The sequence below is a fragment of the Diutina rugosa genome, assembly GCF_008704595.1.
Source record: "Diutina rugosa strain CBS 613 chromosome Unknown scaffold58_size72158, whole genome shotgun sequence".
Classification (NCBI taxonomy): Eukaryota; Fungi; Ascomycota; class Pichiomycetes; order Serinales; family Debaryomycetaceae; genus Diutina; species Diutina rugosa.
In genome coordinates this window covers 18,762-31,560 of record NW_022995154.1, presented here as the reverse complement: position 1 = coordinate 31,560, position 12,799 = coordinate 18,762, and the positions used below count along the sequence as shown (strand labels likewise).

Here is a 12,799-nt window from a genome sequence, read left to right as displayed (position 1 = left end):
TCTCGTGCGTGAAGACGCATCGTGCTTGTGTGGTTGTCGTTCGTGGGAGATCTAGATTCATAATAATGATCTCCACTTTTGGTGCTATTATTCAGGTATTTGTGTCACTGAAAGGATATGTACACCGAAACCTGCTTCGTGTTATTGGTCACAATATTGGACACAATACGGGCACGGTCGGCCGCCGACGCCACAAAATGCCAGATTTCCGCCATACACGATGGCCGGGGGGGCTATTTTTTTTTCAAGGGAGCACCGACAAAATATATCGTCGGTTGTAGCTGATTTTATGCCGTTTCTTGCATCTCGACGGAATAGGAAGTTTAGTTCGATTACTTCGCAGCTCGTAAATTCTTCATGGCTACACCCACACCGCCCCTGGAGTTGTCAACGACAATAAATCCATGCGCCACGCGTATTTGTAAAATTAGGAATGAACCAAGTTGTTTCTATCACTCTGTGAAGAAAGGAGACTTAAATACAAATAGAAGTCTTTGTCGAAGAACGTAACTGCCAGTAAATTCTGTTTACGTCGTATGCTAGCCTCAACTGGTGTCGACCGCCTCGTACTGGTGATTGCTTATTATCTGAAGGCGATATTTTCATCGACACTAACGTCCGCTTATCTGAGCAACTTCTGGCTCCGCCAGCTTATCCACGGGAGAAAATATATGTTGGCCAAGATTGCTCAAGGATACGACGTGTGGTGCGAGAATGGGCACTACTCGAGTCCGACAGTGAAACACCTCAATGTTCACAACCGATAAACCCGACTAGTTTTTTCAACTAGTTTTTCCAACTAGTTTTTCGCAGCATTTTCGACTAGTATGTTTGTAGTGATGATGTCATCGGTGGTCCAAGCGCGACGCGAATGAGACTACCACTGATCGCTCCGGGACGCGATACCTTCTCCATCCTCCTCACGACCGATAACCATGTGGGAGCGTATGAGGACGATCCCATCCGTGGCGACGACGGCTGGAAAACCTGGCACGAAATCACCAGCATCGCCGCCGACCGCGACGTCGACATGATCGTCCAGGGTGGCGACTTATTCCACATCAACAAACCGTCGAAGAAGTCAATGTATCAGGTGATGAAGCTGATACGGGCTAATTGCTTTGGTGATCGACCAGTGGAGATGGAATTGCTCCTGGATCCCAGTGGAAACTTCACTCACGGTTTCAATTTTGTCAACTACGAAGACCCTAATTTGAACGTGCTGGTGCCGATATTCAGTATTAGTGGTAACCATGATGATGCCACCGGTGACGGGTTATTGTCTCCCATTGATATCTTAGCGATTCTGGGGATGGTGAACCATTTTGGTAAAGTTGAGAATAATGAGGATATCGAGGTGCTGCCAATCTTGCTTCGCAAAGGCACCACTCAGTTAGCGCTTTACGGGCTTCAGAATGTTCGTGACGAGCGGTTACATCGCAGTTTCCGTGACGGTAAGGTCAAATTCCTCCGTCCTACCGTCGATACTAACCTGTGGTTTAATCTCTTTTGCATCCACCAAAACCACGCCCAACACCTGATTACCCTGCATATCCCCGAACTGTTTCTCCCCACATTTCTCGACTTTATTCTTTGGGGTCACGAACACGAGTGTATCGTCGATCCCATGCCTAACGCTGCCATGGAGTTTGATGTGCTCCAAGCGGGGCTGCTGATGGCGACGCTGTTGGCTGACGGCGAGCTTGCGGCGAAACACGTGTTCATTCTTAATATTAAGGGGAAAGATTATTCGCTTGAGGCGATCCCTCTTACTAGCGTGCGTCCTTTCATTCTTAAGCATATTACTTTGGAAGACCTGCCAGTGGAACCAGGACCTTCATCGCGAGCGAGCGTGGTGAAATATTTGACGGAACAAGTGGAGGAAGCGATTGCTGAGGCTAATAATGAGTACTTGAGGCGACAGCACTCGGTGGGTGTAAATGTCGACCCGCCGCTTCCTTTGATTCGTCTTAAAGTGGAATACTCTGGTGGCTACGAAATTGAAAATACTCGACGGTTTCTGAACCGTTTTGTGGGTAAAGTCGCTAATGTTAATGACATCATCCATTTTTATAAGAAGCGACAAGTATTGGAAAAAGTCGATAAACCAGAAGCGGTGGCCAAAGTGATACCCGAACGGCCTGAAATTAAACTTGATGACATTCTCCACCAAATGCTTGGGGAGACAAAGCTTACGCTTCTTCCAGAAAACGGGATGGACTTTGCCGTCAAGAAGTACTTGGAAACTGAGGATAAACACGTGCTTGAAGGGTATATCAATCAAGAGATTATCCAAGAACTGCAGCTGTTACTCGGTGTGGAAATCGATACTGATGAGTTTCATCGTGATGATAATCACTCTCGCAAAGTATTGAAACAAGTTCTTGAACAGCTTAAACGAGAACAGGCTAGGGCTCCCCCACCGACGTTAGACTTTAAAGCTGATGCTAAGTCTCTGAAGAAACTGGCGGCGGCTAAGGGTAAAGCTGCTGCTGCTAAACTGAAGAATACTAAATCTTCGAGAGCCAAACCGGCTAAGAGCAAGGAGTTTATCGTAAGTGATGATGAAGAGGATGAAGAGAGAGATGAAGGCGAAGAGGAAGATGAAGATGATGTGATGATTATTAGTGATTCTGATAATGAGGCACCCCCAAAAAAGCCGACTCGTCGTAAACGTACTAAATAGATTGCAATAGACGTCAATTGACACCTCAATCTTTGAGTCAAAAACGACAAGTAGAGTTTGTAAAACGAACCTATTATACTATAGATGTTTACAGACCCTCAAATATCGTTATACATAGGCTAGAACCAGAAAATCCCATCAATGTCACATCACCAAAAACGTTCAATAAAGCCAATACAAAAAAAATCCAACAACGGTTCCGTAGTCTAGTTGGTTATGGCGCATCCTTAACACGGATGAGGTCCCCGGATCGAGCCCGGGCGGAATCACTTTTTGTGTCACAATCCGATTTTTTTTTTCTCAGTGTGAGGCGCGTCGGTGCCTTTGAAGTACTGCTTCACCTTAGACCACAACAAACCCTAATTCACTCTAAAAATTAACTTTTCAACAAGATCGATGCGTGAACCCTATTTCTCATGGTCACGCCAACAAGACCCTCGACGCTTTAGACGTGGGAACTTCAGCCGATCGAGTTTTTAGAAGATTGTTTCTTAAGTATACACACGCGTCTGGTGGTTCCCCTTACTCCTAGCTTAGTAATAGTCGCGTCAATATATTTAGCGGTTGTTGCCAAATGTCGTTGATATGACTCGCCAATGCTAACAACCATCCGGTGGAAATTGCATTATTGTTTGATGACACTTGTCTGTGGTTGGTGGGAGACATAATTCTGGAAAGGGGACAGCATTTCTTTCGTTGTACACAAAGGGCGATGAAACTAGTCCGAGGCCACACGCTCATAATCAGTACCGCCGCGACCTAAAAAAAAAAGCTAGTCAACGCGCCAATTAATCCTAATTCGGGTCCACCTTTTTCGACCCCCACGAACACTCCACTTTCTCGAATTCCACAGATATCAACTCCCAGCGTTTACTGAACTGCTCCCAGACATTTACAAACACCCTCTATTCCATATTCTTACCCTCCTATCCCATTACCGACTCTTTAAAGCCTCCCACCGCCTTGGTTCGCTTATCCGAAGCCCCGCCCCTCACCCCCTTGATCGCGCGCCCAAACAATAAAATTATCCAGTGGCAGTGGACTTCCTTTAGGGTCTTATTGAGAGATAACTACCGAAGAAATCAGCCTTTCTTTGACCCCAACATTACCTCTAAGCTCTACCTGACGACCTACCCCTCCAGACCACAAACACATCCTTGTATTCGCCAAATAGCCGCCACGCCCAGGGTTCGCCAACGCTTAAAGGCCACGTTTTGGCGCGCGCGCGACAAAAACGCTAATCTTTCCACTCTTCAATTGTTTCCACCACCACTGACACCGACGCTGTCCTTGCCTAATGCTGGTCTACACAAGCGATATCAAGCACCATCGACGGGCGCCGCCGCCGCCAGGGGAACACGGCCTCGCCGTGGGCGCTGCCGGGGTGGGGGCGCTGCTGGTGCTGGCCACCAAGCGGCACGCGGGGTGGGTCCATCTTAAGGACGACGGCATTTTCACCTCGTTCCGGTGGAACAAACGGTACATGGTGATCACCGACAAGACGGTCAACTTCTATCGCCTGGATGATAACGTGACCCTGCAGCAGCCCGACCTTTCGTTCCCGTTAAACCTCATCGCCACCATCAACTTAAAGCCGCTGACGGGGTACTCGAAACTGCTGCAGCTGATCGAGATTGTCCCCAAAAACGGCGGCAAGGCGATGCTCATTTCGATCAAGCTGAACCACGACTACTTGGACTGGCTCGACGTGTTTACGCGTAAGTGTCCTTTAGTCCAGATCAATAACGGTACCACGACGCTGCTGGTGCTGTCGCCAATCAATTTTACCCACCGAGTCCACGTTGGCTTTGACCCGGCGCTGGGTAACTTCACGGGTTTACCCGATACCTGGAAACTGTTGTTGCAACACTCTAAGATCACCAATGAGGACTGGAAAAAGGACCCCGTGGCAGTGATTGAAGTGTTGGAGTTCTACAGTGACATTAACGGCGGTATGGGCATGCTGGGGCAGACGCTGCCTCTGGGAGGGATGCTGGCGCTGCTGCTGCTGAACGGCATTTCCCTGGCTCCGCAAGCCAAGCAAATCGCTCCGGCCCAGCCTGGCTCTCATGATTGGGTGAAACACCCGAAACCTCAGCAGTTTAAGCCCACGCGGGCGGCGCCCAAGCCTCCGGTACCTTACCATTTGACTAAGGACCAACTGAGTCAATCGTTGCTGACACCGTCGCAACAGACCCTGTCGCAGCTGGGCCCGTCGCAACTGGGCCCGCAGCTGGGACTCGAGGCCGTTCGCCCGCCGCCTCCACCTCCTTCTCAGTTACCGCGTTCGGCGCTGCTGACCTCGTTGTCTCAGCATGCTCAAGGAGCCCCCTACCATGGCGCCGTGCTGCAACCTCAGGCCCACCCCGCGTCTGGGGTTAAAGCTCAACTACCCTCGCATCCTCAACAACCGCCGCCTCAGCAGCAACCGCCGCAACAGCAGCAGCAGCAGCAACGACCATGGCCTCAGCAACAACAACAGCCACCCCAACAACAGCAATATCAACAGCAACAACCTCAACGGCCTCAACAGCCTCAACAACAACAACAACAACCCCAACAGCATCAACAGCAGCAACAATACCTCCAAAAGCAGCACCAGCAACCACAATACCAGCAATACCAACATCAACACCAACAACAACAACAACAGCAACACCAGCAGGCTCCCCAACAGCAGCCGCCTCAACCCCCCCAGACTCCTCATCAACAACGCGTGCATCCTGATCTTAAGATCTCCAATAACTACACCCAACCGCAGACGCCTCAAGGGGCTCCGCCAAAGCAGGCTCCTCCATCGGCAGTACCTCCTCCCGTGTCTAACGATGCCACTGCTGATTCGCAACCGATTCCTCAAGGGTCTAAGTATACTGCACCGCTGCCGAGCCAAGCTGACTACATCAAGCCGTTTGGCCTCACGTCGAAGATGGCGCAGTCGTCGCCGAGTTCGGCGCCTCTGTCACTGACACCGAAGAAGGGTCTCAACGTGATGAAGACGCCGTCGAAACCCACCCATGCCAAGAAGCCCGAGACTAATGGTCTGGCCCCGGCACCAGGGGCGCTGGGGACGTCGGCTCTGAGTAAGCTGGCGAAGCAGTTGAAGAAGGAGCGCGAGAAGCTTAATGACCAACAGATTCTCGCCAAGCTTAAGACGGTGGTTAACCCTAAGGACCCGACTCCCTTGTTCAACATCATCCAAAAGGCGGGTCAAGGGGCCCTGGGGGCGGTGTATCTTGCCGAATACATTTCCAACCGCGATAAAGTGGCGATCAAGCAGATGGACTTGAACGTGCAACCGCGGAAGGAGCTTATCATCAACGAGATTCTCGTGATGAAGGACTCGCAGCACAAGAACATCGTCAACTTTTTGGACCTGTACTTACGCGGTCTGCTGGACTTGTGGGTGATTATGGAGTACATGGAAGGTGGTTCGCTTACGGAAGTGATTGAAAACAACGGCTACAAGCTTACTGAACGCCAGATTGCCACCATCAGTTTTGAGACCCTTAAAGGGTTGCAACACTTGCACAAAAAGCACATCATCCACCGTGACATTAAGCTGGACAACGTGTTGTTGGATGCTCGCGGTAACGTCAAGATCACCGACTTTGGTTTCTGTGCTAAGCTTACCGACCAACGTAATAAGCGGGCGACGATGGTGGGTACTCCATACTGGATGGCCCCCGAAGTGGTGAAGCAAAAGGAGTACGATGAGAAGGTCGACGTGTGGCTGTTGGGGATCATGACGATCGAGATGATCGAAGGCGAGCCGCCGTACTTGAACGAAGAGCCGCTTAAGGCGCTTTACCTCATTGCCACCAACGGCACCCCCAAGTTGAAGAAACCTGAGCTTTTGAGTAACCTGATTAAGAAGTTTTTGAGCATTTGTCTTTGCGTCGATGTGCGGTACCGGGCCACCACCGATGAGTTATTGGAACACAGTTTCATCCAGCACAAGCTGGGGCTGATCGACGAGTTGTCTCTGTTATTGGAATGGAAGATCAACGGCGACCAACAGCACTAAAAGCGGATTACATCGACATTAATAAACGTTTCATGAGTAAGACTAAAGCGTCGTATATTTCCGACAATAAATAGAGAGGGAGTATCTTGAGTAATGTCGAAGACGTGTGGTCACCGCGTGTGAGTGTCCGTCTGACGACGATGGCCCCATTGTCATTTGTGTAAGCTGTGTCGTTTGGTGTCTACTTTTGGTAGCATGTTGGTGTTTTGTGGAGGGTAGCGTGCTGGTATTTTGTGGAGCATCGCGTTGGTGTCTTTTGTAAAGTGTCTATTTTTTTGTCTTGTTTGATGCCATTGTTTTAATGAGTGGGAGATAAGCTTTTTGATCGAGGTGCCGGCGACTGTTGCACCAGCGATGGTCTCGGGGACCACAGAGTTAAGGTTTCCCGCAGGCGCGGGATCTTAGAGATGTTGTTATTGTTATGACGATGAACGGGAGAGATTTTAGGTTGGGAGCCATCTAATGACTCTCGGATTAACACAACATAATCTAATTGAGTCCTAGCGTAAATGATGTTATAACGGTTTAATTAAAGTCTAAAGCTTCGTGGAATTGTAAATAAACATTATTTTAGTTATTGCCTTGTACTGCCTCATGCTAGTTAGCGACATCAATCGAGGACGTCGACCTCGGTCGTTTGAGGGGTACCCCTCGATTTAGCTAGACACCACATTGTCTACGCTGTCGGTTGTGCCCCCCAGTCTAAGCCCCTGTCGGCCCCAGCCCCCCGCCTTGGGGTATTTTTGGGGTAAAATGTCGCTGGTTCAGCGACAAACGCCGGCGCCAGCGGCGGCGAGTGCACCTGATTTTTTTATGATTTTTTTATGATTTTTTATGATTTTTTATGATTTTTTTTTTAAGCGTCGGTTTGGGAAATTAGTGTTTGGTGCCTGGCTCCAAGATCTCGTCAAGCACTTGAAAAGTGTGAAGTGAAAGGAATAGTAAATCCTGGAACAGATGTTTTTTTGAGAGTTCTTTTTGCGATTATTTGCTTGATATTTAATAAGCTTTTGTTTGCAAGTGCTCGCGGGTGACCTTTTCGGGGGGGAGGCGATAGTGGTGTTTGTGGCGGAGACCCATGTGAATCTCCGAGGCTGCGCTTCCAAGCAGAGATTATATTTTTGTTGAGATAGCGTAGCCACAAGGGAGACAGTCTGTATGCACCCGGCACGGCGGGTTTATTGCTACAGGTAGCGGTGGCGGTGGGCACAGCGATCGCGCGTGGCGGGCAGGGTTTAGCTGTAGACGGGAGGGGGCTGGGGAGGTTGGCTATTGTATTGAGTTACAAGCCCTGGGACATATCAAAAAAAACAACTACCCATGCGATCGTGGGCTTTTTGAATTTTTTTTTTGTGGGTTGCGTTCTCCGTTCCTGGGGCGGGTGCCGGGTCCGCGGCCAGCCTCCGTTCCGGTGCTAGACTCGCGATGTGAGAGCAAAGTGTGTGAGGCGAAATTTGCGAACAAAACGAAGACTGATGAAAAGAGAGAGGTAACTACTGACCACCAAACAGCCGTAAACCACAGTATATTATTCTTAGAAAGGATAGTCCCCTTTCAGTAAACAACAATTCAAAGATTCTGGGGCTAGTCTTCGTCGTGGGTCGGTCCCTATCATGGGCATCGGGTTGACCTGACGATATGGGGGCTTATCGAAGATAGCAGCCGACAGGGTTGCTCAGTACAGCGGAAGAGGAGACGGTAGCTCATTGAGGTCGTGTGGAGGCCACGTGTTTCAGAAATGGGACACCTGAAACTAGTGTCACACCATCTGATGACACCGGTGTTACATTTACCCGTGGAAGTACACTGGCGGGTGCCTGACGAGGTTCGAGAGCACTGGCTTCGGCGCGGGCGAGTACCTGAGGCATCGGGGCACTGGGCGCGCGCGCGGGGCGCATGCTTACTAAGCGGGCTGCCACCCCGCGGTTGCGAAAGTGGCAGCAGCCGCTTGCGGAGGGAATGGCCTGATCGGGGGCGCCCTCAGCCAGCAGTACGAGGGCGAGACCCTCGGCGGCGCCGCCAGTGCACCCACAGCGCCGCGCGCCAACAGCCCCTTCACGTTATCTCCACTCTAACAACCTCTTTTCTTCTCATTGAAATCGGTGTTTGTCAACAAACAGATCACGGGGGATCTCTCACGCTCGGATAATGGTTTTTTTGTCAGCAAGCGGATCGTGGGTGTCAGCGGAGGGCGCACGGTGCGGCGTAGGCTGGGTGCGCCCCGCGCCGACGGCGGCGCCCACGTCACTGTCCCCACATACATGGAAATCACGTCATGGGGATTTCCGTGCGTGGGCGTGTTTTGGTGAGCGATCGGTTTCACCAAGCGCAGCGACGCTGGATCACGCTGGCGTCGCCGGGATCAAATGCACAAGGGGCGGCGCGCGGCTATTGTTGGCACACGCGCGAGCATGTCGCCCGGCCGCAGGTGCCCTCGCATCCCGGAGCACCTGACGCTCGGTGACGCCGTCGTAGGCGTGGAAGCCTTTCGCTTGTCAGATAAAGTGTGGGTGCAGTAGGCCATCGCTAAAGCTAATCTGGGGCGATTGTCCCCAGAATTCAAGGATGGGAAGTTAGAAATAATTTGTTTAGTATTTGATTTGAGAGTTTGTGGTGGTTGGCTTTAGTAAAATCATTCACCGCTAGTATTGGCGACCGCGGGAGATAGCGGTGGTAAGCGGGATAGATTATGTGATCGTACCCCAGGGAGGAGGCCACCTCGACGGCTTATATGCGCACCCGCGGTGATCTCACCGCCCTGGCGTCGAGAATATCGCGATTGAGAAAATAATCACCCCTGGGTTTGTGGCAACGGTTTAGGTTGACGAAGCACTAATCGGGTAAGGCGAATCCTCGCCGGCGCCACCACTAATCGCCCAACGCGTGGATTTATCCAGAAATTGGAGAGCAATAGTCTCATTGTCAGTTGCTGGTGGTATTCCGATGAGGCGGATGCAGGTTTAGCCGCCTCCGTATCCCCTACCGCCACCATTCGGGCCTTTGCCCTTCTCAGGTGGTCTTGTCGCTACCATGTAGAATACAAAAAAGTGGTTCGATTGGTGCAGAAGCGGGGCGTGCGCGTGCGTGATATTCGTCTCAATCGAGATAATCTCCGTTAGCGAGACACCTCCCCAGGTTACCCATAGCAGTAGTCGGTTGTATAGGATAGTAAAAGGATTAGTTGTATATTAACTCTATCAGCAACCAGCTGATGCGTACTATCAGCTGATTTCCAAATTTTTCCCACTAATAATCATTGCTGTTTATCGCCATGTTTACTCATCACAACATTGCCGCCGGAGCATGTTCCTTTTCACCGCCTCTCGACCGGGGCTGAGACTTTGCTATCGCCGGCGCCAGGAACACCGCCCACGCCTCAGGCACTGCGGAGCCACCTCGGCTACCACCACAGGCGACAACAGCCGACGATAAACGGTAAGCGATTAATCAAAGAGTAAACCACCAACGGATATGCAAAATGTATCCGAAATTTTACTATTATATCAAGGAGATATCTCTCCGTGGTCTTTTATTGACTCAATGAGCAAACTATTGACTCAGTGTAACCTGTAACCATGTAGTGCTAAAGCTGCCGAGAAGTCTTCTATGAAAAAATAGAAAACACAACTAGCTATGACAAATACCTAAACTAACACCCACAACATGCCAAGTGAAAATTTTGTAGTTTCGCTATCGTCATCAATCATTAGAATTATTCGCTACACACTCGTCGCTATTAAAAATTTGGGTTTTTGCCCGTTATTTTCGTCAAATAAATGCATTGTTCGACTTGTAGTAGCTGTCGTTGATGGGGGCAGCGGTGGCGGTGGCGTAGGCGGTCGGGTACAGCGCCGGCTGGGACGCCTGGGGTGCCCCCGGCGCCAGCGGCGGGTGTGTCGGCAGGTACACTGGCGCCAGCGGCACCGGCGCCGGCGGCGCCACCGGCAGCGCGTCGTCGGCGGAGGGCGCTGCGGTGTACCACCCATTTTGCGGCTGCCCCGGGGGAGGCGGCGGCGCCCACGCCTTCTTGTGGGCCAGCGGCGTCGTCACCAGCGACACCAGGGCCCCCAGCGCCAGCGAGTTCAGCGTCAGCGCCACCAGCAGCAGGAAGTATTGCGGGTAGTCGGCGCCAGAAGCGCTGCCGGCAGCGCCGCCGGGAGCGCCAGAAATCTGCGTCGGTGGTGCCGGCACCACCAGCGGCGCCAGCGCCAGCGCCGTCCCGTTGTCAAAACCGAAGTTGTAGTTGAATTCAGGCTGGTAAGGGCCATTAGTCACCGAGGAAGTGGGGGGCGCCGGCGCCAGCCCCACCGGCGCTGGCGGCACCGGGCCGAGGGCGCTGCCGCCGCCGCTAACACCACCGGGGACTTGCGATGACGGCGGCACCACGGCGCCATCGCTGGCTCGGTTGATACCAGGGTTGCCAAGATTGGTGTTGGTGACCCCTTGGTTGGAATAGTACACGGGGAACGGGTTATTGAACTGGAGCGCCCCCAGCGCCGGCGGCGCCATGTCGCCGTATTGCGGCGCTCCCGGCGGCGCTCCCGGTGCCGGCACCAGGTCGTCGTACCCCAGCAGCAGCTGAGGCACCAGGTTATGGCGCAACGGTGCCTGCGGGTAGTCCATGTACACTCTGGGGAACGGGTGGGGCGGCGGCGGACCCCATTGCTGCAGCGGGGTGGGCATCCCCGGCGGGCCCTGGGGGTACCCTCCCGGCGCTGCCGGCGCCGGCTGCTTTTGCGACAACGCCAGCATATTTTGTAATTGGTAGTTATTGTCCAAAAAGTAGTAAGCTTCGTCCTCGATGGGGATCTTACCGCCGAGGCTCAGGTCTTTAACGGCGTTCCAGAGGCCGACGTTGATCTGGTGGTGCTTATACTCCAGTTCCAGCGGGCGGACGAGCTTGCCGTTGAGCACGTCCTCGGCGTTATAGTACAGGATGAGGTGGATCGTCTGTTTTTCCGGTTTGCCGTCGATGTGGAGGTCTTCCAGCAGTGTCGTAAGCAGCAATGTCTTCTTGATGAGCCCTTTATCCTTGAAAACATAGGGCGCAAGCAGTTGGGGTGGTGGTTGTTGCAGCTGGGGTAACTGTGGCTGGTGCAACCCCGGCACCGGCACCAGCAGCGCCAGCAGCAGCACCAGCAGCGGCACCAGCAGCCCGTTGGCACTGCTGACACTAGTACTAGTGTCGTAGCCCCCCGGCACCACCTTGCGCCGCTTCTTTTTGCGGTCGTCCTTCTCCAGCAACAGTTGTTTGTCCAACTCGCGGTACACCAAGAAGCGGCCCAATATCCGCAGCGGCAGCCACGCGATGCCGTCGGTCCACCGTTTGATGCCCAGGTGCTCCTCGATGAAGACAAACACGTTCCCCAGCTGGATGAGCTCGGGCCGCTCGCGCTCGTGCGGGCGGCGGGGGACGAGGTCGAGCCGTTTGTGGAGGATCTCCTGGATGATGAGGAGGGCGTCCTGGGTCAGCCCGACGTAGCCGTAGTACAGCGGCGACAACTTGAGCAGCATCGGTACCGGCACGTTAGGAAAGTGGTTTTTTTTTTTTGCTTTGGCGTGGGAGTAGTGTGGGGGTGGGGGCCTTTTCTATCCTGGGGGTGCCAGGGCCTTTTCCTGGTGACGGGCCACTGAGCCGGGCTGCCTGGTGGGAAAAATAATTTTTTGGGGTTACAAACAGCACGATTATTTTCTTCCGCGAGTAATTATGTTCGGAATGACCCATTTAAGCCTCGAGCCGACGAGCGAGAGGGGGGGGGGTGAGAGGGGGACAGGTAATAATTTTTTCGGCGGGCTACAGCCACAGGCAGCGGCAGAAAACGTAAGGGCTCGTGGCGACGCGTGCATAAGGGGAACCGACTCGTAAAAATAGGTAACACACTACCAAAACCACCGAAGGAAGGGAAACACACCGGGCTTTTCCAACCAATGCTAAGTGGTTATTAGAGACTACTCCACCTTCAAATTATGTATAATCTATACTATTAGGTCAGATTGTTGGTGTCTCATTTGGTTGGTTTAACACTCTTTTACACGATGGCTCCGCCACGATGGTTCGGCGGGAAACACCAAGAAAAACAAATATACAC

At 52.3% G+C, this 12,799-nt stretch overlaps 3 protein-coding genes across 3 annotated transcripts; 2 read left to right on the top strand and 1 right to left on the bottom strand. All coding sequences in view use genetic code 12, as the record gives it.

Annotated features, from left to right (window-relative positions):
* Window positions 1-871: 871 nt before the first annotated feature.
* MRE11 (MRX complex nuclease subunit) lies at window positions 872-2,686 on the top strand (the record flags this gene model as incomplete). The annotated part of the gene is made up of 1 exon (XM_034156031.1): window positions 872-2,686. The coding sequence occupies one exon, from the start codon at window positions 872-874 to the stop codon at window positions 2,684-2,686; it is 1,815 nt and encodes a 604-aa protein (XP_034011912.1).
* A 1,297-nt stretch (window positions 2,687-3,983) lies between these two features.
* Window positions 3,984-6,710, top strand: CLA4 (serine/threonine protein kinase; the record flags this gene model as incomplete). The annotated part of the gene is made up of 1 exon (XM_034156030.1): window positions 3,984-6,710. The coding sequence occupies one exon, from the start codon at window positions 3,984-3,986 to the stop codon at window positions 6,708-6,710; it is 2,727 nt and encodes a 908-aa protein (XP_034011911.1).
* A 3,768-nt stretch (window positions 6,711-10,478) lies between these two features.
* DIURU_003284 (Gti1/Pac2 family protein) lies at window positions 10,479-12,224 on the bottom strand (the record flags this gene model as incomplete). Its single annotated transcript, XM_034156029.1, has 1 exon — window positions 10,479-12,224. One exon carries the CDS (start codon window positions 12,222-12,224, stop codon window positions 10,479-10,481), a length of 1,746 nt encoding a protein of 581 aa, XP_034011910.1.
* Between the last annotated feature and the right edge of the window lie 575 nt (window positions 12,225-12,799).